Here is a 25,336-nt window from a genome sequence, read left to right as displayed (position 1 = left end):
GAACCTTAATACCAGAATATCACTGGTTAAAGCCTTTACGAGAACCTTAATACCAGAATATCACTGGTTAAAGCCTTTACGAGAACCTTAATACCAGAATATCACTGGTTAAAGCCTTTACGAGAACCTTAATACCAGAATATCACTGGTTAAAGCCTTTACGAGAACCTTAATCCCAGAATATCACTGGTTAAAGCCTTTACGAGAACCTTAATACCAGAATATCACTGGTTAAAGCCTTTACGAGAACCTTAATACCAGAATATCACTGGTTAAAGCCTTTACGAGAACCTTAATACCAGAATATCACTGGTTAAAGCCTTTACGAGAACCTTAATACCAGAATATCACTGGTTAAAGCCTTTACGAGAACCTTAATGACCCAAGATGTTAATAGAACGTTAAGCAATAAATTATGTGTGATTTTTTCGGTTTGACATCCAGGTCGTTTTAGGACGTGACAGGTTTAGAAGTTTGAAGAAAGACGGAGTACCCGGTGAAAAACGACCGCCATGCGGTCAGTACCTAACAATGAGTTGATGTTAAAGGGCGTCTTTTAAAAATACTCAATGAGCGGAGATATCGTAACTCAGGCACACTTATCGGGACGAGGGGCTCAATGTTGTTTAAACATCATTATTAGAATGTATCATTTGCTTGTCTTACACTGTTCTCCAATCATAATTTGATAACATCTTAATGCATTTAGACTTTACCTATACACATGGTGTTCTCAATTTGTATCGGATTGCTCCATAGGTAATTTTATATGTATAATTATTTTCCTTCTTGGAAAAGTAGTACGTGAACAGACCAAAATATCTCATCAAGTGTAAAGGGAATTATCAAACGGACAGGTATTAAATATAGTTTTAAATCACCAATATAATACACACGACTGGCACAGAACTATATATTATATTATAGTGTACATTGTATATCATTATATCTGCCTTTTGTTCCTGCTCTACCAAATACCTACAGAGTTGTCAGCACAACCCATCTCAACCAGGAAGTAAACGCACTAACAAGGAAGTTGGTCTATATTTAGAAATATCAGTATGAAGCATGTCGTCTGCTGACTATACAGACGACTATGTACAGAGAGTATAGAACCAGATGATCAATGTTCAGACGGTGGTAAATAGTAATATGACAGCGGACTGGACAGTTGTATTGGCCTTATCACTAACGGTCAACGGATGTGTATTTGTTCATTGTCTGTGTCTAAAAGGACGTTCTTACCTGGCGAAAAAATGTTGCTGTAGCAAGTACAATGTTTTCATCGTGGCAAGTCAGGTATACGCAGATAAGCCAGAACAGTTGGCCAGAAGGTAAATAGCCGTTACTGACCTCTTTATCATGATTCGGTTTCTATGTATGTATTGATGAATTTCATATTTAAATATGAGATTAGGATTATCTTATAATATTTGTAATGTATATCAATATGGATTATCGATCATGATCATAGCTAATCACAACAGTGGATAACAACATCACTTTGTTTTATTTTCTTTTTCATTGATCAAGAGTAGGATGAAATACAAATGCATTATTGTCTGTGGGTGTCAATAACAATACATTGTGACACCTGTATATTGTCTGTGGGGGTCAGAAACAATACATTGTGACACCTGTATATTGTCTGTGGGTGTCAATAACAATACATTGTGACACCTGTATATTGTCTGTTGGGGTCAGTAACAATACATTGTGACACCTGTATATTGTCTGTTGGGGTCAATAACAATACATTGTGACACCTGTATATTGTCTGTGGGGGTCAGAAACAATACATTGTGACACCTGTATATTGTCTGTGGGGGTCAGTAACAATACATTGTGACACCTGTATATTGTCTGTTGGGGTCAATAACAATACATTGTGACACCTGTATATTGTCTGTGGGTGTCAATAACAATACATTGTGACACCAGTATATTGTCTGTTGGGTCAGTAACAATACTGTACATTGTGATACCTGCGTATTGTCTGTGGGGGTCAATAACAATACATTGTGACACCTGTATATTGTCTGTGGGGGTCAATAACAATACATTGTGACACCTGTATATTGTCTGTTGGGTCAGTAACAATACTGTACATTGTGATACCTGCGTATTGTCTGTGGGTGTCAATAACAATACATTGTGACACCTGTATATTGTCTGTGGGGGTCAGTAACAATACATTGTGACACCTGTATATTGTCTGTGGGGGTCAATAACAATACATTGTGACACCTGTATATTGTCTGTGGGGGTCAATAACAATACATTGTGACACCTGTATATTGTCTGTGGGGGTCAATAACAATACATTGTGACACCTGTATATTGTCTGTGGGTGTCAATAACAATACATTGTGACACCTGTATATTGTCTGTGGGGGTCAATAACAATACATTGTGACACCTGTATATTGTCTGTGGGGGTCAATAACAATACATTGTGACACCTGTATATTGTCTGTGGGGGTCAATAACAATACATTGTGACACCTGTATATTGTCTGTGGGGGTCAATAACAATACATTGTGACACCTGTATATTGTCTGTGGGGGTCAATAACAATACATTGTGACACCTGTATATTGTCTGTGGGGGTCAATAACAATACATTGTGACACCTGTATATTGTCTGTTGGGGTCAATAACAATACATTGTGACACCTGTATATTGTCTGTGGGGTCAATAACAATACATTGTGACACCTGTATATTGTCTGTGGGGGTCAATAACAATACATTGTGACACCTGTATATTGTCTGTGGGGGTCAGTAACAATACATTGTGACACCTGTATATTGTCTGTGTCTGTTGGGTGTCAATAACAATACATTGTGACACCTGTATATTGTCTGTGGGGTCAGTAACAATACATTGTGACACCTGTATATTGTCTGTTGGGGTCAATAACAATACATTGTGACACCTGTATATTGTCTGTGGGGGTCAATAACAATACATTGTGACACCTGTATATTGTCTGTTGGGGTCAATAACAATACATTGTGACACCTGTATATTGTCTGTGGGGGTCAGTAACAATACATTGTGACACCTGTATATTGTCTGTCAATAACAATACATTGTGTATATTGTCTGTCAATAACAATACATTGTGACACCTGTATATTGTCTGTGGGGGTCAGTAACAATACATTGTGACACCTGTATATTGTCTGTGGGGGTCAGTAACAATACATTGTGACACCTGTATATTGTCTGTGGGGGTCAGTAACAATACATTGTGACACCTGTATATTGTCTGTTGGGGTCAATAACAATACATTGTGACACCTGTATATTGTCTGTCAATAACAATACATTGTGACACCTGTATATTGTCTGTTGGGGTCAATAACAATACATTGTGACACCTGTATATTGTCTGTGGGGGTCAGTAACAATACATTGTGATACCTGTATATTGTCTGTTGGGGTCAGTAACAATACATTGTGACACCTGTATATTGTCTGTTGGGGTCAGTAACAATACATTGTGACACCTGTATATTGTCTGTCAATAACAATACATTGTGACACCTGTATATTGTCTGTGGGGGTCAATAACAATACATTGTGACACCTGTATATTGTCTGTTGGGGTCAATAACAATACATTGTGACACCTGTATATTGTCTGTGGGGGTCAATAACAATACATTGTGACACCTGTATATTGTCTGTGGGGGTCAATAACAATACATTGTGACACCTGTATATTGTCTGTTGGGGTCAATAACAATACATTGTGACACCTGTATATTGTCTGTGGGGGTCAGTAACAATACATTGTGACACCTGTATATTGTCTGTGGGGGTCAATAACAATACATTGTGACACCTGTATATTGTCTGTGGGGGTCAGTAACAATACATTGTGACACCTGTATATTGTCTGTGGGGGTCAGTAACAATACATTGTGACACCTGTATATTGTCTGTGGGGGTCAGTAACAATACATTGTGACACCTGTATATTGTCTGTGGGGGTCAGTAACAATACATTGTGACACCTGTATATTGTCTGTGGGGGTCAGTAACAATACATTGTGACACCTGTATATTGTCTGTTGGGGTCAATAACAATACATTGTGACACCTGTATATTGTCTGTGGGGGTCAATAACAATACATTGTGACACCTGTATATTGTCTGTGGGGGTCAATAACAATACATTGTGACACCTGTATATTGTCTGTGGGGGTCAATAACAATACATTGTGACACCTGTATATTGTCTGTGGGGGTCAGTAACAATACATTGTGACACCTGTATATTGTCTGTGGGGGTCAGTAACAATACATTGTGACACCTGTATATTGTCTGTGGGGGTCAGTAACAATACATTGTGACACCTGTATATTGTCTGTGGGGGTCAGTAACAATACATTGTGACCCTGTATATTGTCTGTGGGGGTCAGTAACAATACATTGTGACACCTGTATATTGTCTGTGGGGGTCAGTAACAATACATTGTGACACCAGTATATTGTCTGTTGGGTCAGTAACAATACTGTACATTGTGATACCTGCGTATTGTCTGTGGGGGTCAGTAACAATACATTGTGACACCTGTATATTGTCTGTGGGGGTCAGTAACAATACATTGTGACACCTGTATATTGTCTGTGGGGGTCAGTAACAATACATTGTGACACCTGTATATTGTCTGTGGGGGTCAGTAACAATACAGTGAGATACCTGTATATTGTTTGTGGGGGTCAGTAACAATACATTGTGATACCTGTATATTGTTTGTGGGGTCAGAAACAATACATTGTGACACCTGTATATTGTCTGTGGGGGTCAGTAACAATACATTGTGACACCTGTATATTGTCTTGTGGGGGTCAGTAACAATACATTGTGACACCTGTATATTGTCTGTGGGGTCAGTAACAATACTGTACATTGTGATACCTGCGTATTGTCTGTGGGGGTCAGTAACAATACATTGTGACACCTGTATATTGTCTGTGGGGGTCAGTAACAATACATTGTGACACCTGTATATTGTCTGTGGGGGTCAGTAACAATACATTGTGACACCTGTATATTGTCTGTGGGGGTCAGTAACAATACATTGTGACACCTGTATATTGTCTGTGGGGTCAGTAACAATACATTGTGACACCTGTATATTGTCTGTGGGGGTCAGTAACAATACATTGTGACACCTGTATATTGTCTGTGGGGGTCAGTAACAATACATTGTGACACCTGTATATTGTCTGTGGGGGTCAGTAACAATACATTGTGACACCTGTATATTGTCTGTGGGGGTCAGTAACAATACATTGTGATACCTGTATATTGTCTGTGGGGTCAGTAACAATACATTGTGACACCTGTATATTGTTTGTGGGGGTCAGTAACAATACATTGTGACACCTGTATATTGTCTGTTGGGTCAGTAACAATACTGTACATTGTGATACCTGCGTATTGTCTGTGGGGGTCAGTAACAATACATTGTGACACCTGTATATTGTCTGTGGGGGTCAGTAACAATACATTGTGACACCAGTATATTGTCTGTTGGGTCAGTAACAATACTGTACATTGTGATACCTGCGTATTGTCTGTGGGGGTCAGTAACAATACATTGTGACACCTGTATATTGTCTGTGGGGGTCAGTAACAATACATTGTGACACCTGTATATTGTCTGTGGGGGTCAGTAACAATACATTGTGACACCTGTATATTGTCTGTGGGGGTCAGTAACAATACAGTGTGATACCTGTATATTGTCTGTGGGGGTCAGTAACAATACATTGTGATACCTGTATATTGTTTGTGGGGTCAGTAACAATACATTGTGATACCTGTATATTGTTTGTGGGGGTCAGTAACAATACATTGTGACACCTGTATATTGTCTGTGGGGGTCAGTAAACAATATTATTGTGACACCTGTATATTGTCTGTGGGGGTCAGTAACAATACATTGTGACACCTGTATATTGTCTGTGGGGGTCAGTAACAATACAGTGTGATACCTGTATATTGTCTGTGGGGGTCAGTAACAATACATTGTGATACCTGTATATTGTTTGTGGGGTCAGTAACAATACAGTGAGATACCTGTATATTGTTTGTGGGGGTCAGTAACAATACAGTGAGATACCTGTATATTGTTTGTGGGGGTCAGTAACAATACAGTGAGACACCTGTATATTGTCTGTATAACAATACATTGTGACACCTGTATATTGTCTGTGGGGGTCAGTAACAATACAGTGTGATACCTGTATATTGTCTGTGGGGGTCAGTAACAATACATTGTGATACCTGTATATTGTTTGTGGGGTCAGTAACAATACAGTGAGATACCTGTATATTGTTTGTGGGGTCAGTAACAATACAGTGTGATACCTGTATATTGTTTGTGGGGGTCAGTAACAATACAGTGAGATACCTGTATATTGTTTGTGGGGGTCAGTAACAATACAGTGAGATACCTGTATATTGTTTGTGGGGTCAGTAACAATACATTGTGATACCTGTATATTGTTTGTGGGGTCAGTAACAATACAGTGAGATACCTGTATATTGTCTGTGGGGTCAGTAACAATACAGTGTGATACCTGTATATTGTCTGTGGGGGTCAGTAACAATACAGTGAGATACCTGTATATTGTCTGTGGGGGTCAGTAACAATACAGTGAGATACCTGTATATTGTCTGTGGGGGTCAGTAACAATATATTGTGATACCTGCATATTGTATAAAGTCAGTTAGGAAGAAGAGAAAAGAGAAGATCTTAAATTTAGTCGTCTTTTACGATCATGCAATAGGGACAGCATGCCGCCGAAGGGCGAGCAAGTTGTCCCACTCCCGTTATGCTGAGGCTAAGCAGAACAGAACCCAGAGCCTTCCTCACAGCGGCTAGCGCTCAAACAAAGACCAAAAGTGAGGTGGTGTCAAGGGAGACGTCAGGAAGAGTAAAGTGATTCGGAAGAAAGAAAAGATAAGATCAAAAATTTAGTCGCCTTTTACGATCATGCAATAGGGGCAACAGGTACAATTCTAACGCCCTACCTGCAGGGGATAGAGATATGATACATAACACATCAAACAATACCAATGAGGCTTTGTTATCAACACAGCTCGTGGCAATAAGTCGATCGCAATTAATTAATATGTAATATACGAAAATACTCGGCTATATGGTATTCGGGACTGTTAATTTTATGTCTGTGTACTATGGTATATCACAGATATTGGATTTTATACCGATTACTATAGGATATTACACTGTATCAAATATATACAATCTGTAAGTCTTTCTCGGGTCCATTTTGGTTTGTTTGGTATTGTACCAAACAGTAGGTTTTTACTTGTGTTGTGATGTCATCATTATGTATATAGAACAAATGATGTTTATCAAACAACACAGTCAACACTACAGATAATACAGTTATCTTTATTACATGTTCTGTCTGTTGTTGTCTGTATTCACGCTTGTCAAATGAACATGTGATGACATAAATTGCGTAGGCATATTCGTTGATATGTAAAATTTCAATACCACCTGGGCTTCAAGGGGAATCCCCGTCGACTTTCCACGCATATACTATTTTTAGTGCAGGTCGATGTTTATAACACGCGATATTTTCCACCGCCTTAAACACGGAACTGACAGATGATTGGTGAAATACTGTTCCTGGTTTTATTGGTATTTTGAAGTAAATAATTAGCTGGCATGTTTTCCAATGACAACCCTATCCCGGAGGTATCGCCAGTAGGCTCTTTGTGTATTGAATGTGTTGATGTGTAGCAGAAAGTCATATAACGGAGAGATACTATTACATACGAAAATCGAGAACAGTGAATAAATTATCCGATGAAAATATGTTTGTCGATTACTTGTTTGGTCAGAAATAAGTCCAATTGAAAAAAGGTATCAGCAGAAATAGAATTAGCTTGTATACTTTGCGGTTTTTTTTTTTTTTTTGTTTTTTTTTTTTTTTTTTTTACAACGGTTTATTTTAAATCAGGGCTGTCCCATTGGGTTATTTCAAGAGGCGACTAAATTTAGGGCCATACTCTTCCATTCTTCCTAACTTCCGACATTGTCCCCCACTTGCCACCACCTTGCTGTCTTGGTGGCATCGAGTTTGCATTCGCCTATGTGGTTCAGGTTCATTTGACAAGAGTCAGCTATGGATGGTCTATCACATATGAATGTCTACATATTTTGAGAGACTGCGGCATATTTGTGTTGTATGTTCTTGTAATAGTACAATGTGCTATCTCACAGAAACATGCCGCCGAAAGCACTGAACAAGCATACCCAAGTTGGTCACATTATACCAAGAACTTTGGGTACTGCTCTTTGGTCAAGACACACCATAACCCATACACATGCTAGATGATGCTCTTGCTTAACGTTCGATATACAAGGCGTGAGACGACTGGTTTGCCAATTGTCCACTGACCGGGTGGGTGTGTTATTCTGTTTCTATGGTAGTTTCAGTGAGATGTCCGTATAAAAGGATACATGAGTTTCACTTTCCCGAAGCACACATACACCCATACCCACAAGACATTTTATACAGGAGAGTCTGACATTGTTGACTGTTCAACCCTAATCAACCAACTTATTTGAGTCAGCACAAAGGTAGAGTAGATCTAGTTCTATAACAAAACTTAGCATGGAAACTATTGTAGAACTACATGCAATGCTTTACATTGGCAGGTTCCCAGTGGGTATTGATAACAGAATGCTATTGTGCAATTTTAGCTATAAAATGCGATAAAGTAATGTTTGACCTCTAACCCACTATTGAACGGTATGCCGTCGCTGAATGCTCTAATGATACATTATGTTCTCGTTAGGGTAAATAACATACATTTCGACCAATCAAAGTCAACTGATAACGGTACTTCCTTGTTCGGCTGGCGCACGTATCGGCTATTTATTTTAAACTGTTGTATTGCAACACTGTTATTTGTCATTGTTCATTCTATATAAAGACAATTTGTTTCGTGTACCGGGAATTAATTCTTCTTATGTCGTATTTGAACAGGGAATCAATACACTGTATAAGCTCTATAGCTCTAAAGCCATGCCTAACTTGTATCGTGTATTGTCGCATTACGAGTTCAACATCGTTAAATCATAGTAATGAAATTCAATATCATTGCTTTCTGAATAAAACACAACATTATTGCTGACTACTTGATTATCGTTCAACCAATGTACCTATACTTTCATGAACTTCCACCTCTGGGTCGCGGGTTCGTATTCTCTCTGTCTGCAGACTCGACATGCCTTAAATGGCTCCGATCCGAAGTTAAAAATGACGAAACGAAAATAGAAGATCAACATCAGAGAATAGAAGGGCATGTTTCACTAACATTGAAAATTAAACCTATCCTTTGTGTACACGAGCGTACGTTGGGATTATCAACTACTTAATATGTATACCAAAAGTGCATGGAAGTCGGTGAACTTCTGAACTACGCAGAAATATATACATGACGTGTTTAAAGCACTGAAGCTACCAAATATTCCGTTAGATGGCCGATGTTACATATGGTTAGTATTAGTATCGGGTATTACTGCTACAAGGTTAGCACCCAGGACCTTATCGATATCATGGCTGTAGTTATCCTTTGTAGGTCATTAACAATCGTGTCTCTACAGAGTACGGAGTGATATCTAAAACCTACTGTATTTACTGTCGTAAGATCCGGGGCTGGTGACTAGCCCCATGTAAGAAGCTAACTTACGTTCTATGTCTATATTGATTACTGCTCATCACTTTAATTAGGGATCGTCAAAAATCTTTTCCTTGACACAAGGATTGCTCACGCCAAATTGTTGTGTTGTTTATAAATTGTGGCAAAATTTATGATATGCCTAATGCATAGAGACTTCGTATCAACATAGTCATGTTCAAGTACACCTACGAAGTGATATATAGGCATACAAAATAGTACTTCTTTAAACAGGGTTTATACCTTAAAGATCCCAAGCTATATAGAGAAAGGTCCCACGCTATGTACAGGAGAAACACAGCGATGTAATTTACAATTTATGAAGTGTTTGCAGTTTTTTGCTTTAAGGAACTTATATGTGATTTATTGTCTCGTTTTAACAAATGACTGACGGTCTATGAACTGTATATTCAACTGTCATTTACATTTTATGGTTTTCCAATCAATTTGATATTATAAATCACTTCAAGTACAAACTTCAATATATATCTAATTCAGAGATATTGTGATACAGCGAATCTCAAATTTTATTTAAGGTTACATTGTGTATAATTTTTATCATTTAATATTTATGAAACAATATATGATTTTCAAATTTGTCGCCTATTATTGGGTTTATATGTGCCAAATTGTTTGATTAATTATAAAGAAGACATTACGTTTGACTTTCAAATTGCTGTCCTGCAGGTAGGGCGTTAGATATGTTGCCCTGTCACATGATGTAAAAGGCGATGTAATTTGGGATCTAATTTCTTTTCTTCCTGACGTCTCCCTGGACACCGCTTCAATTTTGGTCGTTCGCCCCGTTCTGTCCTCTGACCAAGTAAGGTATAAAAATGACATTCTGCCCCTGTTTATCATTGTCAGTATAATGCGACTCCGAGACACACCAGTCTATAAAAGTGGTAGTTTCTGCTCCTTCTTAGCGTTCCGAATTAAGGGAGAGGGACGACTGGCTCGCCCGTTGTCAGTATACTAAAAGTAATGTGACTGGGTGGGGTGTGTTGCTGGGTGTCTTCGGTGGCATGCTTTAGTGATATAGCACTATAAGGGCAACAGTTTCACTATAGGATACACAACTGTGCACCGGATGTATGGGGATGCGTCCTTGCATGACCCTGACTTTTAATAGGACGTTGAATATTCTGTGTCTTCGATAACATGCCTACGGGAGGAAGCACCCTTATGGAAAAATGAGTTTCATCTGTTGCATTATCCTGCAGGTAGGATGTTATGTACCTGCCGGTAGGATGTTATAATTGTACCTGCCGGTAGGATGTTATAATTGTACCTGCCGGTAGGATGTTATAAATGTACCTGCCGGTAGGATGTTATTTATATATATATATATAATTGTACCTGCCGGTAGCATGTTATGTACCTGTAGGTAGAATGTTATAATTGTACCTGCCGGTAGCATGTTATGTACCTGTAGGTAGAATGTTATAATTGTACCTGCCGGTAGGATGTTATAATTGTACCTGCCGGTAGGATGTTATGTACCTGCCGGTAGGATGTTATAATTGGACCTGCCAGTAGTTATGTACCTGCCGGTAGGATGTTATGTACCTGCCGGTAGGATGTTATTTACCTCCGGTAGGATGTTATGTACCTGCCGGTAGGATGTTATATTGTACCTGCCGGTAGGATGTTATAATGTACTGCCGGTAGGATTTATGTACCTCGGTAGGATGTTATGTACCGCGTAGATGTTATACTGCCGTAGGATGTTATATTGTACCTGCCGGTAGGATGTTATAATTGTACCTGCCGGTAGGATGTTATGTACCTGCCGGTAGGATGTTATGTACCTGCCGGTAGGATGTTATGTACCTGCCGGTAGGATGTTATGTACCTGCCGGTAGGATGTTATGTACCTGCCGGTAGGATGTTATAATTGTACCTGCCGGTAGGATGTTATAATTGTACCTGCCGGTAGGATGTTATGTACCTGCCGGTAGGATGTTATGTACCTGCCGGTAGGATGTTATGTACCTGCCGGTAGGATGTTATGTGCCGGTAGGATGTTATGTACCTGCCGGTAGGATGTTATGTACCTGCTGGTAGGATGTTATGTACCTGCCGGTAGGATGTTATAATTGTACCTGCCGGTAGGATGTTATTATTGTACCTGCCGGTAGGATGTTATGTACCTGCCGGTAGGATGTTATGTACCTGCCGGTAGGATGTTATTATTGTACCTGCCGGTAGGATGTTATGTACCTGCCGGTAGGATGTTATGTACCTGCCGGTAGGATGTTATGTACCTGCCGGTAGGATGTTATGTACCTGCCGGTAGGATGTTATGTACCTGCTGGTAGGATGTTATGTACCTGCCGGTAGGATGTTATGTACCTGCCGGTAGGATGTTATGTACCTGCCGGTAGGATGTTATGTACCTGCCGGTAGGATGTTATGTACCTGCAGGTAGGATGTTATGTACCTGCCGGTAGGATGTTATGTACCTGCCGGTAGGATGTTATGTACCTGCCGCTCCCATAAGTTTGGCATGGTTTATTACATTTACATCCTGTTAACAGCCAGGGTCATTTAAGAACACTTTCTCTCCTGTGTATGTTGTGTCTTGCGGTGTCAAGTGTGAAATGCGTGTTTTGGTAGACTGTGGTATATTCGTGTTGTGTCTTCTTGTATAGGAGAACTCTCACCCTTTTAATTTTGCTATATCACTGAAAAATGCCGCCGAAGACACCAAGCAACACACTCCCACCGGTCACATTATACTGACAATGGGTGAACCAGTCGCCCCACTCCCTTAATGCTGCGCACTAAGCAGGAGCAGAAACTACCACTTTTATAGACTTTGGTGTGTCTCGGCGGCCAGGGGACAGAATATAGAGCCTTCCTCACAGGGACGAGCTCTCAACCGGAGGCCAAAATGAGGCGGTGTCACAGAAGAAAGTTAATTAGGCAGAAGAGAAAAGATAAGAATCCAAATTAAGTCGCCATTTACGATATCGTGTAATAGAGCAAGTTCAATTCTAACACAAAAAGGCGACTTAATTTAGAATTTATCTTTTCTCTTCCTTACTGACCTGTCTTACGTCTTCCCTTTTGACACCGCTTCAGTTGAGTTATCACTTCTGTGAGAAAGGCTCTCTAGGACGAGGCACAGAGTAGACTTTAAAATTATCAGTTTCCGTTCTCCCTGCTGAGCTCAGCATTAAGGGAATGGGTTTGCAAGTTGTCTGCATATTGTGAGCGGTTTGGATGTGAATTTCTATGTACTTGGCAGCATGAATTAGTCAACACAAACATACTGTAGTCTCCCAAAACAATACAGACAATATTAAACGCAGCAAATTGAATGCAGAGAAGTCCATCCTAAACCACTAGTACAAGAACACATAACACAACTGTACGTCAGCCATATAGCACGCAATTGATAATAAGCCTAATCAATGCCAACTATATTACCAAAGCGTACCAAAGTACAAACATAACTAAACAACCATACTCCAAACAATGTACTTATTGACATGTTGTTATTGTTATGTATATACTCTGTGATATATGAATTGCAGATGTCAAGATATTACGTACTTTTAAAAGTTTTTTTTTTGGTTTTTTTTTTTTTTGGAAGTTCCAATAATCTATCCTAGGTGTAAAATGCTAAACGCGTAAACCATAGTAGATTCCATACCTCTCGAGCATGAATGAACACATTTTACAAATGTAAGCATGTATTTAAACCTGTGGATAATACCTGTATATAGCGAATCGTACATTAATATTTGATCTTTTTTATGTTTACAGAGTAACCGAGCATCTGCTGTTGGCTCTTCTAACTGTCTTCAGTTTCATCCTCATCAGTACTTCCGGTGTCATTTCCTCGCCTTTCCGGAGTGATATTGACCCCGCCTTTAAAGTCCCTATACAGACTCTTCTCGGGATTTATCTTGGAAAGTACATTTACGTCATTGCTCATCACATGCATGTGCCAAAACCTGCCAATACTTCGCGCCTGCGCATTGACATCGTTCATCATTTAACAACTATCATTTGCTACTCAATTTTTGTTATATTCATGCAGAATTTACTTTTGGCTCTAGTCGGCATCACCATGGAAATGAACACGATGGTCATTGACTTTTCGCGGATAGCAAAAGATATGAACGAGAACAAGACAAGTTTTTACCGGAAGTTGAGCATTGTGGGTTGTGGCTTTACTGCGGTATTCAGAGGTGCAATACCGTTTGCGTTTCTAGTAATATGCATTTTCAAAGAAACGCCATTTGCTATGAGATATGCACCTCTAACTGCATTTTTTGTGAGTTTGATATTTTTTTCTGTGATTAATGTATGGCTGATACTCAATTCTGTCCAGAGACTATTCAATGTATACCGGTATGATCGGATGGACACCGACTATACAGTGCCAACGTTAGAGCCTGCTTCTATGAGGAACAATAACTTAGGCTATGTCAGAAGTTATGACAATAGAAATATTAATAATTGTGATGATGAAAAATTGAATCTGAATAAGAAGAATTTTGCCAAAGAGACTATCAGACCGCCATTCGTGTTAAACCTGGAGAAATTAGTAGACAATCGATCTGTTATGTTACCAAGTTCTCCAGATGATGAAAATTTAAACAATGAGAGAATAAATGCATCTCGTATTCGAAATGACATTGGGAGTTTACGCCAGAGCACGGATTCTTCGAATTCGGACACATCCGATTATCAAATGATAGCGATTTCACCTGAATTTAATGACGCACGTACATTTCGTCCTTTACTAAGTTCATCAACAGATCAAAGTTCAAGTTGTGCGGAGACATGCACAATGACACGTCTACCAAGCCGGGCAGTCAAGTGTGATTCGGCAGAAAGTGACAGCATTTCTAGTGAGGGAGGATCGTGATAATTCAGGTTTCTGCTCCATCTTGTTTCTGTGTAATTTTTTATGGGGCGAATGGACTTGTTAATAATCTCAATTCCGTGGCTCTTTTACCGGACATTTAATTAAGAAACATAATAAAAACGTCATTGGTTAAAATTAGTCTTTAATGTCAAAGCAAGAAGTCATTTATTCAGCTATAGAGCGGATGATGACTTTTTATTACGAACCTTTGCTGGTAAAAAAGGACTATTCTTATACATTAATTCGTGAATAAATGATAAACTTATGCAAACTAGCTTTGAAATATATGACGAGAAAATTTAATATCTACCACACTGAATAGGAAGTCACTTTGTTGCTCTCAGAGAACCTTCTTAAACAATGCTAGTATAGTGCCAGGGGATGGGGTAAAACTGGATTATAGCATACCACAAGACCTCTCCGGCCATTATGACTAGTTACTAAGTGGATGTTGGTCAGACCATTGTGACTAGTTACTAAGTGGATGTTGGTCAGACCATTGTGACTAGTTACTAAATGTCTGTTGGTTAGGCCATTGTGACTAGTTACTAAGTGGATGTTGGTCAGACCATTGTGACTGTTACTAAATGGATGTTGGTCAGACCATTGTGACTAGTTACTAAGAGTTACTAAGTGGATGTTGGTCAGACCATTGTGACTAGTTACTAAGTGGATGTTGGTCAGACCATTGTGACTAGTTACTAAGTGGATGTTGGTCAGACCATTGTGACTAGTTACTAAGTGGATGTTGGTCAGACCATTGTGACTAGTTACTAAGTGGATGTTGGTCAGACCATTGTGACTAGTTACTAAGTGTCTGTTGGTCAGACCATTGTGACTAGTTACTAAGTGGATGTTGGTCAGACCATTGTGACTAGTTACTAAGTGGATGTTGGTCAGACCATTGTGACTAGTTACTAAGTGGATGTTGGTCAGACCATTGTGACTAGTTACTAAATGTCTGTTGGTCAGACCATTGTGACTAGTTACTAAGTGGATGTTGGTCAGACCATTGTGACTAGTTACTAAGTGGATGTTGGTCAGACCATTGTGACTAGTTACTAAGTGGATGTTGGTCAGACCATTGTGACTAGTTACTAAGTGGATGTTGGTCAGACCATTGTGTTTACTAGTTGTACTAGTTACTAAGTGGATGTTGGTCAGACCATTGTGACTAGTTACTAAGTGGATGTTGGTCAGACCATTGTGACTAGTTACTAAGTGGCTGTTGGTCAGACCATTGTGACTAGTTACTAAGTGGATGTTGGTCAGACCATTGTGACTAGTTACTAAGTGGATGTTGGTCAGACCATTGTGACTAGTTACTAAGTGGCTGTTGGTCAGACCATTGTGACTAGTTACTAAGTGGATGTTGGTCAGACCATTGTGACTAGTTACTAAGTGGATGTTGGTCAGACCATTGTGACTAGTTACTAAGTGGCTGTTGGTCAGACCATTGTGACTAGTTACTAAGTGGATGTTGGTCAGACCATTGTGACTAGTTACTAAGTGGATGTTGGTCAGACCATTGTGACTAGTTACTAAGTGGCTGTTGGTCAGACCATTGTGACTAGTTACTAATGTGATAGACCATTGTGACTAGTTACTAAGTGGATGTTGGTCAGACCATTGTGACTAGTTACTAAGTGGATGTTGGTCAGACCATTGTGACTAGTTACTAAGTGTCTGTTTATAAGACCATTGTGACTAGTTACTAAGTGGCTGTTGGTCAGACCATTGTGACTAGTTACTAAGTGGATGTTGGTCAGACCATTGTGACTAGTTACTAAGTGGATGTTGGTCAGACCATTGTGACTAGTTACTAAGTGTCTGTTGCAGTTGTGACAGACCATTGTGACTAGTTACTAAGTGGATGTTGGTCAGACCATTGTGACTAGTTACTAAGTGGTGTTGGTCAGACCATTGTGACTAGTTACTAAGTGGATGTTGGTCAGACCATTGTGACTAGTTACTATATGTGATGTTGGTCAGCCATTGTGACTAGTTACTAAGTGGATGTTGGTCAGGACCATTGTGACTAGTTACTAAGTGGATGTTGGTCAGACCATTGTGACTAGTTACTAAGTGGCTGTTGGTCAGACCATTGTGACTAGTTACTAAGTGGATGTTGGTCAGACCATTGTGACTAGTTACTAAGTGGATGTTGGTCAGACCATTGTGACTAGTTACTAAGTGGATGTTGGTCAGACCATTGTGACTAGTTACTAAGTGGATGTTGGTCAGACCATTGTGACTAGTTACTAAGTGGATGTTGGTCAGACCATTGTGACTAGTTACTAAGTGGATGTTGGTCAGACCATTGTGACTAGTTACTAAGTGGATGTTGGTCAGACCATTGTGACTAGTTACTAAGTGGCTGTTGGTCAGACCATTGTGACTAGTTACTAAGTGGATGTTGGTCAGACCATTGTGACTAGTTACTAAGTGGATGTTGGTCAGACCATTGTGACTAGTTACTAAGTGGATGTTGGTCAGACCATTGTGACTAGTTACTAAGTGGATGTTGGTCAGACCATTGTGACTAGTTACTAAGTGGATGTTGGTCAGACCATTGTGACTAGTTACTAAGTGGATGTTGGTCAGACCATTGTGACTAGTTACTAAGTGGATGTTGGTCAGACCATTGTGACTAGTTACTAAGTGGATGTTGGTCAGACCATTGTGACTAGTTACTAAGTGGATGTTGGTCAGACCATTGTGACTAGTTACTAAGTGGATGTTGGTCAGACCATTGTGACTAGTTAGTTACTAAGTGTCTGTTGGTCAGACCATTGTGACTAGTTACTAAGTGGATGTTGGTCAGACCATTGTGACTAGTTACTAAATGTCTGTTGGTCAGACCATTGTGACTAGTTACTAAGTGGATGTTGGTCAGACCATTGTGACTAGTTACTAAGTGGATGTTGGTCAGACCATTGTGACTAGTTACTAAGTGGATGTTGGTCAGACCATTGTGACTAGTTACTAAGTGATATGTTGGTCAGACCATTGTGACTAGTTACTAAGTGGATGTTGGTCAGCCATTGTGACTAGTTACTAAGTGGATGTTGGTCAGACCATTGTGACTAGTTACTAAGTGGATGTTGGTCAGACCATTGTGACTAGTTACTAAGTGGTGTTGGTCAGACCATTGTGACTAGTTACTAAGTGGATGTTGTTGGTCAGACCATTGTGACTAGTTACTAAGTGGATGTTGGTCAGACCATTGTGACTAGTTACTAAGTGGTGTTGGTCAGACCATTGTGACTAGTTACTAAGTGGATGTTGGTCCAGGGACCATTGTGACTAGTTACTAAAGTGATGTTGGTCAGACCATTGTGACTAGTTACTAAGTGGATGTTGGTCAGACCATTGTGACTAGTTACTAAGTGGATGTTGGTCAGACCATTGTGACTAGTTACTAAGTGGATGTTGGTCAGACCATTGTGACTAGTTACTAAGTGGATGTTGGTCAGACCATTGTGACTAGTTACTAAGTGGATGTTGGTCAGACCATTGTGACTAGTTACTAAGTGGATGTTGGTCAGACCATTGTGACTAGTTACTAAGTGGATGTTGGTCAGGCCATTGTGACTAGTTACTAAGTGGATGTTGGTCAGACCATTGTGACTAGTTACTAAGTGGATGTTGGTCAGACCATTGTGACTAGTTACTAAGTGGCTGTTGGTCAGACCATTGTGACTAGTTACTAAGTGGATGTTGGTCAGACCATTGTGACTAGTTACTAAGTGGATGTTGGTCAGACCATTGTGACTAGTTACTAAGTGGCTGTTGGTCAGACCATTGTGACTAGTTACTAAGTGGCTGTTGGTCAGACCATTGTGACTAGTTACTAAGTGGCTGTTGGTCAGACCATTGTGACTAGTTACTAAGTGGCTGTTGGTCACACCATTGTGACTAGTTACTAAGTGGCTGTTGGTCAGACCATTGTGACTAGTTACTAAGTGGCTGTTGGTAGGGTTTTTTCCGGACGAAAGTCTAAAGCGTTTGTCTTTTAGAATGAAATGTATATGTCGGTGTTAATTGATGGCGTAATTTTTAATAACGAATATGGGAAGGTGCCCTAATAAGGCTCTTTTACACCTGCGGGGGTCCAATCATCAATACAAACATAACAACAATATATATGGGAAACTAGAAGAGAAAAAATACAGAGGAGGTTATTATGGAATCACATGAATATTAGTTAAGGTAAATAACTTTTCAAAAGTATCTAATTAATTGTGTTTTTTTGGTATCAACAATTGTAATAAAACTGTTATATAAAGTATGTGATATGATTGCGTGTGATAATGACAGACGAACGGGTGATATTTGTTTGGTATCATTAAAGTTTACATTAAAACAATGACTATTTTTGTTTTATTAATATTACGCAATCTTTCTCGAAACAAACATTTTTGCATTATTTAAGAACGTTATCCAATTACATGAAACGTTCAATCGTGGTTTATAGTTTACCTTTTAATCGATTTACAAGCCGACTTTGTGATTTTACAGCGACATCGTTATTGTCCCGAGCATAGACATGTTACACGTAAATGTTTCACGGTGTGTGGAGTGGCACATTTCATTTGGAATAGCAACACATAACAATAAAAGTGTGAAACAATCGGCATTACACTACAATACCACAACACAGGTGTTAGTCACGTTTCTGTCCAACCATTAACCATGTCTGTGATCGTTTATAGGGACATCATTTTTATAGGAAACACAGTCTGTTAAAACTTCAACCACTGGTAGATCAAGAGTAATTCAAAGTCTCAATCAGGCTAAAGCACACCTCCGGAAACCAAAAGAGACGTTTGATGAACAATTTATAATAGAAAAAGTCGGCCAAAAAAGCATTTATACACCAGTAAGAAAAAACATTATATAAGTGGGAAATGGAAATATATAGACATGCCAAAAACGGATGCTTTAAGCACCATGAATATTGAAGGAAATCAAATCAATGGAAACCTCTCAAAATGTAGTAAACATGCTGTTCACCTTTGAGCTTTCTAAAACGGAACTTGAAAATATGCCATTTGTATGTTCTTCTTTCGAGTACGGCGCGATAATTTTAGACCCACTTACAATGATATTTTAAAACATTGAAAAAGCTTGAAAGGGAATCAGAGATTAGCAGCCTGATTTATCAACAACGACTATAAAACCATAAACAAATATCGTCGTCATAGGTATCCTAAAGTATCTAAAAGCACAGGTTCAGTAGCATCAATTCAGACAATGACAAACGCATCAGCTAGCACCAATACATAGTGGTGAAGGCATTACTACCATCAATAGCATTTCAATACGCTCACGTGGGATGTTTAGTGCTGGCTGCATAGACGTATAACGTGAGGCGTTAGACAGAAGAATGGTTGGCTCCATAGCAGTCTGCGACGTTAACCACAGGCCCGAGACCCGGGGCCTTTGAAAATAAGGCCGGGCCTATGGATTCCACCAACCCACAGACCCGACGGACCTTTGAAATTTATACAAAGAATTTATCCATCAGTTAATAATACATCAATTTTAAACACGAAACTGAACTCTTTCATTCAGATAAAATGGTTAAACTGGAATATGAAGTCATTGCATGTCGAAACATCGCGTTTAGTAATCGCGAAGGCATACAGTTCATTTTCCGGTTTAAGGGACGTAACTCTAATACACATTTCCGGTTTGCCTCTAATGGCCTGCATGCTTCGATATATTGATGGGGCAAAGCCTGAAAAGAAACTTAGGATCGAAACGGAAAGCCAACCTACAGTTTCTTCAAACAAAAAATGCGAAAAAGGGTCCGCAAGTTTCTCGACGAATGGCATAAAGGTAGGCCTTGGTTAAAATATGCAAATGGTAACATGTTTTGTGAATGCTGTCGTGAAAATGAAACGACCGGCGCGTTTTGTGTCGGGACAAATAATTTTAAGCCGACTGCTATAAAGCATCATAAGAATACCAATATTCATAAGAAATACGCTTTGGAATAGCTGTGGCTAAAAACAGTGGAAAAAAACAACTAAAAAATGCCAGGCAGTGGACTGTCTTATGAAGTTTAAAAAAGCAGAATATGACAAACTTGTTATCAAGTTTAGGACAGCCCATGCACTAGCTAAATCCCAGAGTTTTCGTTTCTATACCACAATGTGCAAGAAAAATAATTAATCACTACAAGAACAGATATTTAATAGGGATTTTAAAAATATATTAGAAATAGATTGTAAAAAAAAATCATGACTGTAATAAATAACTTTGCTTTCAAACCAACAAAATATTCAAACTAATATAATATTTCATTTGTTAATTTGTTTATTACTCTCTTTTTCAGCTCCTTCAAAATGTCCGTAAAAGCTACGATTCATCTTCTGATTCAGATTATGGGAGTGATGACGGTGAATCTGATAATGAAATGAGCGAGAGGGAGGTTGATAACATGCTCTTTTTCAACACCAGAGACTAAAACCATTAAAAACTGTAATATCTATACAGTGTTCAGCTTCTTTTTTCTACTTTTATTTTATGGATTTTTTCTTGAAATTTTCGGACCTGTAAAATTTCGATCGGGCCTGTTGATTCTGGAGTTCATAGGCCCGAAGGGCCTATAGCATGAAAACTTTGTCGTGCAGACTGTGATATGTTTAATTCACCTTGATTTCTGGGATGTTTAGTGCTGGCTGCATAGACGTATAACGTGAGGCGTTAGACAGAAGAATGGTTGGCTCCATAGACGTATAATGCGAGGCGTTAGACAGAAGAATGGCTGGCTCCATAGACGTATAACGCGAGGCGTTAGACAGAAGAATGGCTGGCTCCATAGACGTATAACGCGAGGCGTTAGACAGAAGAATGGCTGGCTCCATAGACGTATAATGCGAGGCGTTAGACAGAAGAATGGCTGGCTCCATAGACGTATAACGCGAGACGTTAGACAGAAGAATGGCTGGCTCCATAGACGTATAACGCGAGGCGTTAGACAGAAGAATGGCTGGCTCCATAGACGTATAACGAGAGGCGTTAGACAGAAAAGTGGCTGGCTCCATAGACGTATAACGCGAGGCGGTAGACAGAAGAATGCTGCTCTGATTGCTGTAATTTTGTTAACAAAACCAGAAAGCACTTTTGTAAGGATGACGCTAGAATACTGTCAACGTATTTTCTTTCTACCTAGTTGGCGTTATCTCCCTTTATACATTTATAGACACGAACATTTTGGCACCATATCCATTTACACAACGGTTAGTCAGTAAGACATTGCTGATATTCTAAGTCGTCTCCATGGGTTACATATAGTGACATTAACCCCTGGAGTATTGAGGATGCATTGATAGACACACGGCCTCATTGGATGTATTGATTAGGGCTACACATTATACCACGTAAAGGTGAGGTAGCAATACAAAGATATCGGTGCTATTTTCACTATTACTACAATATTGTAGCTAATCGGTTATCACCAGATGTGCCAATGCATTTTTCTTTAAAAAATAAAAAAAGCACATTCCTTTAACACACTGTGTGGTAAGTGTAGTACGGAGCCCGCGAAGGGACATGGAAATATATTTATTAATCCGTGCACACGGTTTGTCAATCCGTTCGCACGGATGACTAATCCGTGCAGACGGTTTGTGTGAATCCGTGCACACGGTTTGTGAATCCGTGCACACGGTTTGTGAATCCGTGCACACGGTTTACCGATCCGTGCACACGGTTTACCAATCCGTGCACACGGTATGTCAATCCGTTCGCACGGATTACTAATCCGTGCACACGGTTTGTCAATCTGTACACACGGTTTACTAATCCGTGCACACGGTTTGCCAATCCGTGCACACGGTTTGTCAATCCGTGCAGACGGTTTGTGAATCCGTGCACACGGTTTACTAATCCGTGCACACGGTTTGTGAATCCGTGCACACGGTTTGTCAATTCGTCCGCACGGTTTACTAATCCGTGCACACGGTTTGTCTATTTGTTATATTATCAAACCGTGACATGTACATAGAACATTGAACCATCGACTACCTTCGAGTCAATTGATTATAGAGGGCACGGCGGCAACATGAGGTAAGGAAATCTAGGTTTAATTAATGGATAATACAATGGAGACCTATAAACACGTATCTTACATAACGTTTAATGTGTTTTTTAATTGATGCCTACAGATTATTGATTATTTTCAATTTGTAAGTATGAAGTAAACGTCATGTTATAAGTATGCTTAGAAGTCGATGTTAACATTTTAAATAATTAGATCACAGAGTAAAGAGTAATATTAAAAAGAATATACGCAATGCATGTATATATGTACTTCATCTAATAGACAATTTCTTCTTTATATTCCAGTTGACGGCAATTCAAAAACAATGACACGTGCTTCCATTACGCGAAAAAGTAGTCAAATATTATTGTGTAACTCAACGGAGAGACGACATACTGGTGGTAAAACGATACCAAAGTTTTTAAGAAGAATATCGGTTGACTGTGTTTCAATGTGATGCTAAAATGGCTCTATCTAAAATCTGACATTGATTAGTTAACCATATTATTAATTGTCCTTAAAATAATGTTACGCTCGTCTGGTGATCAAGGATAAGATCAGACAGGGCTATAAAAAATAAAGCCAGAGTACGTATTGGGAGAAAACCATCGATATGTTTCAAAATCCTGACAACTGCCCCACTCCACATAGGTTTCGAACTCAAGGTGAAAGACATCGCGCGACTGTCACTAATTGGACCAAGACCAATGAACACTGCCATTCAAAAAAAAATGTTTCTTTAAAACTACATGTGAAGAAAATATTCATTGAGCTGTTTTTTTCGTCTGACACAGTGATAGTCAACTAACGCACGATGATTACAACGAGGCGGAAAGCATAAGACGACCCGCGTTATGAAGGTGAACATTTTATTTAAATTGTTCAGATGATGATGATAAGTGTAGTGTTAATTAACTTTTGCAACTCTACAAAATTATCAGTCTCGTTTTATATTCCTATTTTTTAAAATAAAAGGTGTTTCGAAAAGGTACATGTTTTGGGGTTTTATGTCAAACGGGATATTTTCCATGGATTTATTGTTGACTTTAATAAAAAAAAACATGTATATACGCTGACTGATACACAAATGTATCTCATTATTTTACAAATGATAGTTGATTGATTGTCACAATAAATCGATTTGTTTTGGCTACGTTTTCACATTTTTTGTTACATGTATAATCAGTGTATGTATGCTGACCTGTACATATATAAATATTTACATTAGAAATATTTAAATGAGTTGTAACATGGTCCGTCTTCATATAGTGGTGAAATACATGTACAATAATCTAGTATTAAATGGACACAATATATTGTTTGTTTCTTAACATCAACCTGTACATGGATTCGTTCACTTTTAAAATTGTACATTTGTCCTCGTCCGAATGTTGGAGCTCAAAGGCATCTGCAAATTAATTAGTTTATATAGACATGTATAACCATTTTCAGTCGTTGTATAGATTTATATAATAAATCGGCTGGAATCATACTCTACATGGTGTATATGTATAAGACAAATGTAAGATTTAGACCTTTAAAACGTATTGTGGTAGACACAGGTCATACAATGTTTTCCATACTCGAGTTCAAGCTCGTAACTTTTAACAAGTAACTCACCCTGTGGAATATATTCTGTATGCAACAACAACGACTCTTGTAACCTGTATTTCTATAAACTGTAACTAATTATTAGATCCCTGTGTTGGGCTTACTGACGACTGGGAACCAATCTGACAATGTGACGTCTAAAGACGATATCAAGTTTGGTAATATGACCGAAGGCTTCAGTAAGCATAAATTATGCAATGTTAAAAAGTTCAATTTATGGAAATAACGGAGCCGAATTTTTTGTTTATTTTTTATCCATATATATTCATACACTATCCTTGTCCCAAAATCCCCATTTGAGAAGGAAACCCACATAAGAGAAGAAAGAAACTTTTATTTCCGTAACAGGTATGCCGTTTTTGGTCAGGTGATTATATTGGACGTTACTTTATCACTTGAACGCTTGCAAATAAAGAGCAACAGCACTGAGCTTCTGTCGGATGATCACGTTCGTCGGATCTTAAAAGGCTTTGAATCGCTTGATTATATAATGAGCTGACTTCAAACATCGCATTCCCGCTGATGAGATTTTTTGACAGTGGATAAAAAAAATGGCGGCCGCAAACTGAAGCTGTCAGTGTGTAGGATTGAATTTTGAAGAGTGTGTTTTTTTCTTTATTTTCATGTACGAAGGGCTGCGACCTTATAAAGACAGTTCGGACTTGCTTCAATGTTATTTTTGTAATATTCTTTGAACTTTTTCGGCTGAGCGTTGTAACAAATTTCGAAACATGAGGTGCGTGTACTTTCAAGTAGGAGTGGATAACATTGGCGAATATAGAGGAGATGTGACGAATACCTGTGCTCAAAATCCCAAGCACTGTGTTATTCTTTATATACAGGCACATATGACTTAATTAACACAGAAAGGCACAAATATATGTTGTTGTTTTTTTGAAATATGTACATGTACCATACACATCGTTGTGTGCAGCAATGTTTTACAGAATTTGGTAAAACACCATAGAGTATTTAGGTACACATTCCTTGTTTTGTGGAATCGCCTTGGCGTCGGCGTCAGATTTGGTTTTGGTTTGTTAG

At 38.9% G+C, this 25,336-nt stretch overlaps 2 protein-coding genes, 1 long non-coding RNA gene and 1 pseudogene across 3 annotated transcripts; 2 read left to right on the top strand and 2 right to left on the bottom strand.

The window, feature by feature from the left end:
* The first annotated feature begins 1,051 nt into the window (after positions 1 to 1,051).
* Positions 1,052 to 14,902, top strand: LOC138316283 (uncharacterized). Its single transcript, XM_069257915.1, has 2 exons — positions 1,052 to 1,334; positions 13,521 to 14,902. The coding sequence occupies exons 1-2, from the start codon at positions 1,120 to 1,122 to the stop codon at positions 14,629 to 14,631; spliced, it is 1,326 nt and encodes a 441-aa protein (XP_069114016.1). The 5' UTR covers positions 1,052 to 1,119; the 3' UTR covers positions 14,632 to 14,902.
* Positions 11,477 to 12,203, bottom strand: LOC138312908 (uncharacterized; annotated as a pseudogene).
* A 1,730-nt stretch (positions 14,903 to 16,632) lies between the features above and the next one.
* LOC138316800 (repetin-like) lies at positions 16,633 to 20,034 on the bottom strand. The gene is made up of 3 exons (XM_069258456.1): positions 19,965 to 20,034; positions 17,891 to 18,643; positions 16,633 to 17,360 (listed from the first exon to the last, which is right to left on the bottom strand). Exons 1-3 carry the CDS (start codon positions 20,032 to 20,034, stop codon positions 16,633 to 16,635), a joined length of 1,551 nt encoding a protein of 516 aa, XP_069114557.1.
* Positions 20,035 to 22,406: 2,372 nt separating this feature from the next.
* On the top strand, positions 22,407 to 23,833 carry LOC138316282 (uncharacterized). The gene is made up of 2 exons (XR_011207620.1): positions 22,407 to 22,710; positions 22,990 to 23,833. It is a non-coding gene; the product is annotated as an uncharacterized lncRNA (long non-coding RNA).
* Positions 23,834 to 25,336: the final 1,503 nt, after the last annotated feature.

This window comes from Argopecten irradians, chromosome 2, assembly GCF_041381155.1.
Source record: "Argopecten irradians isolate NY chromosome 2, Ai_NY, whole genome shotgun sequence".
NCBI classification, from domain to species: Eukaryota; Metazoa; Mollusca; class Bivalvia; order Pectinida; family Pectinidae; genus Argopecten; species Argopecten irradians.
The sequence above is the reverse complement of the archived record's forward strand: the minus strand, read 5'-3'. Positions and strand labels throughout refer to the sequence as shown.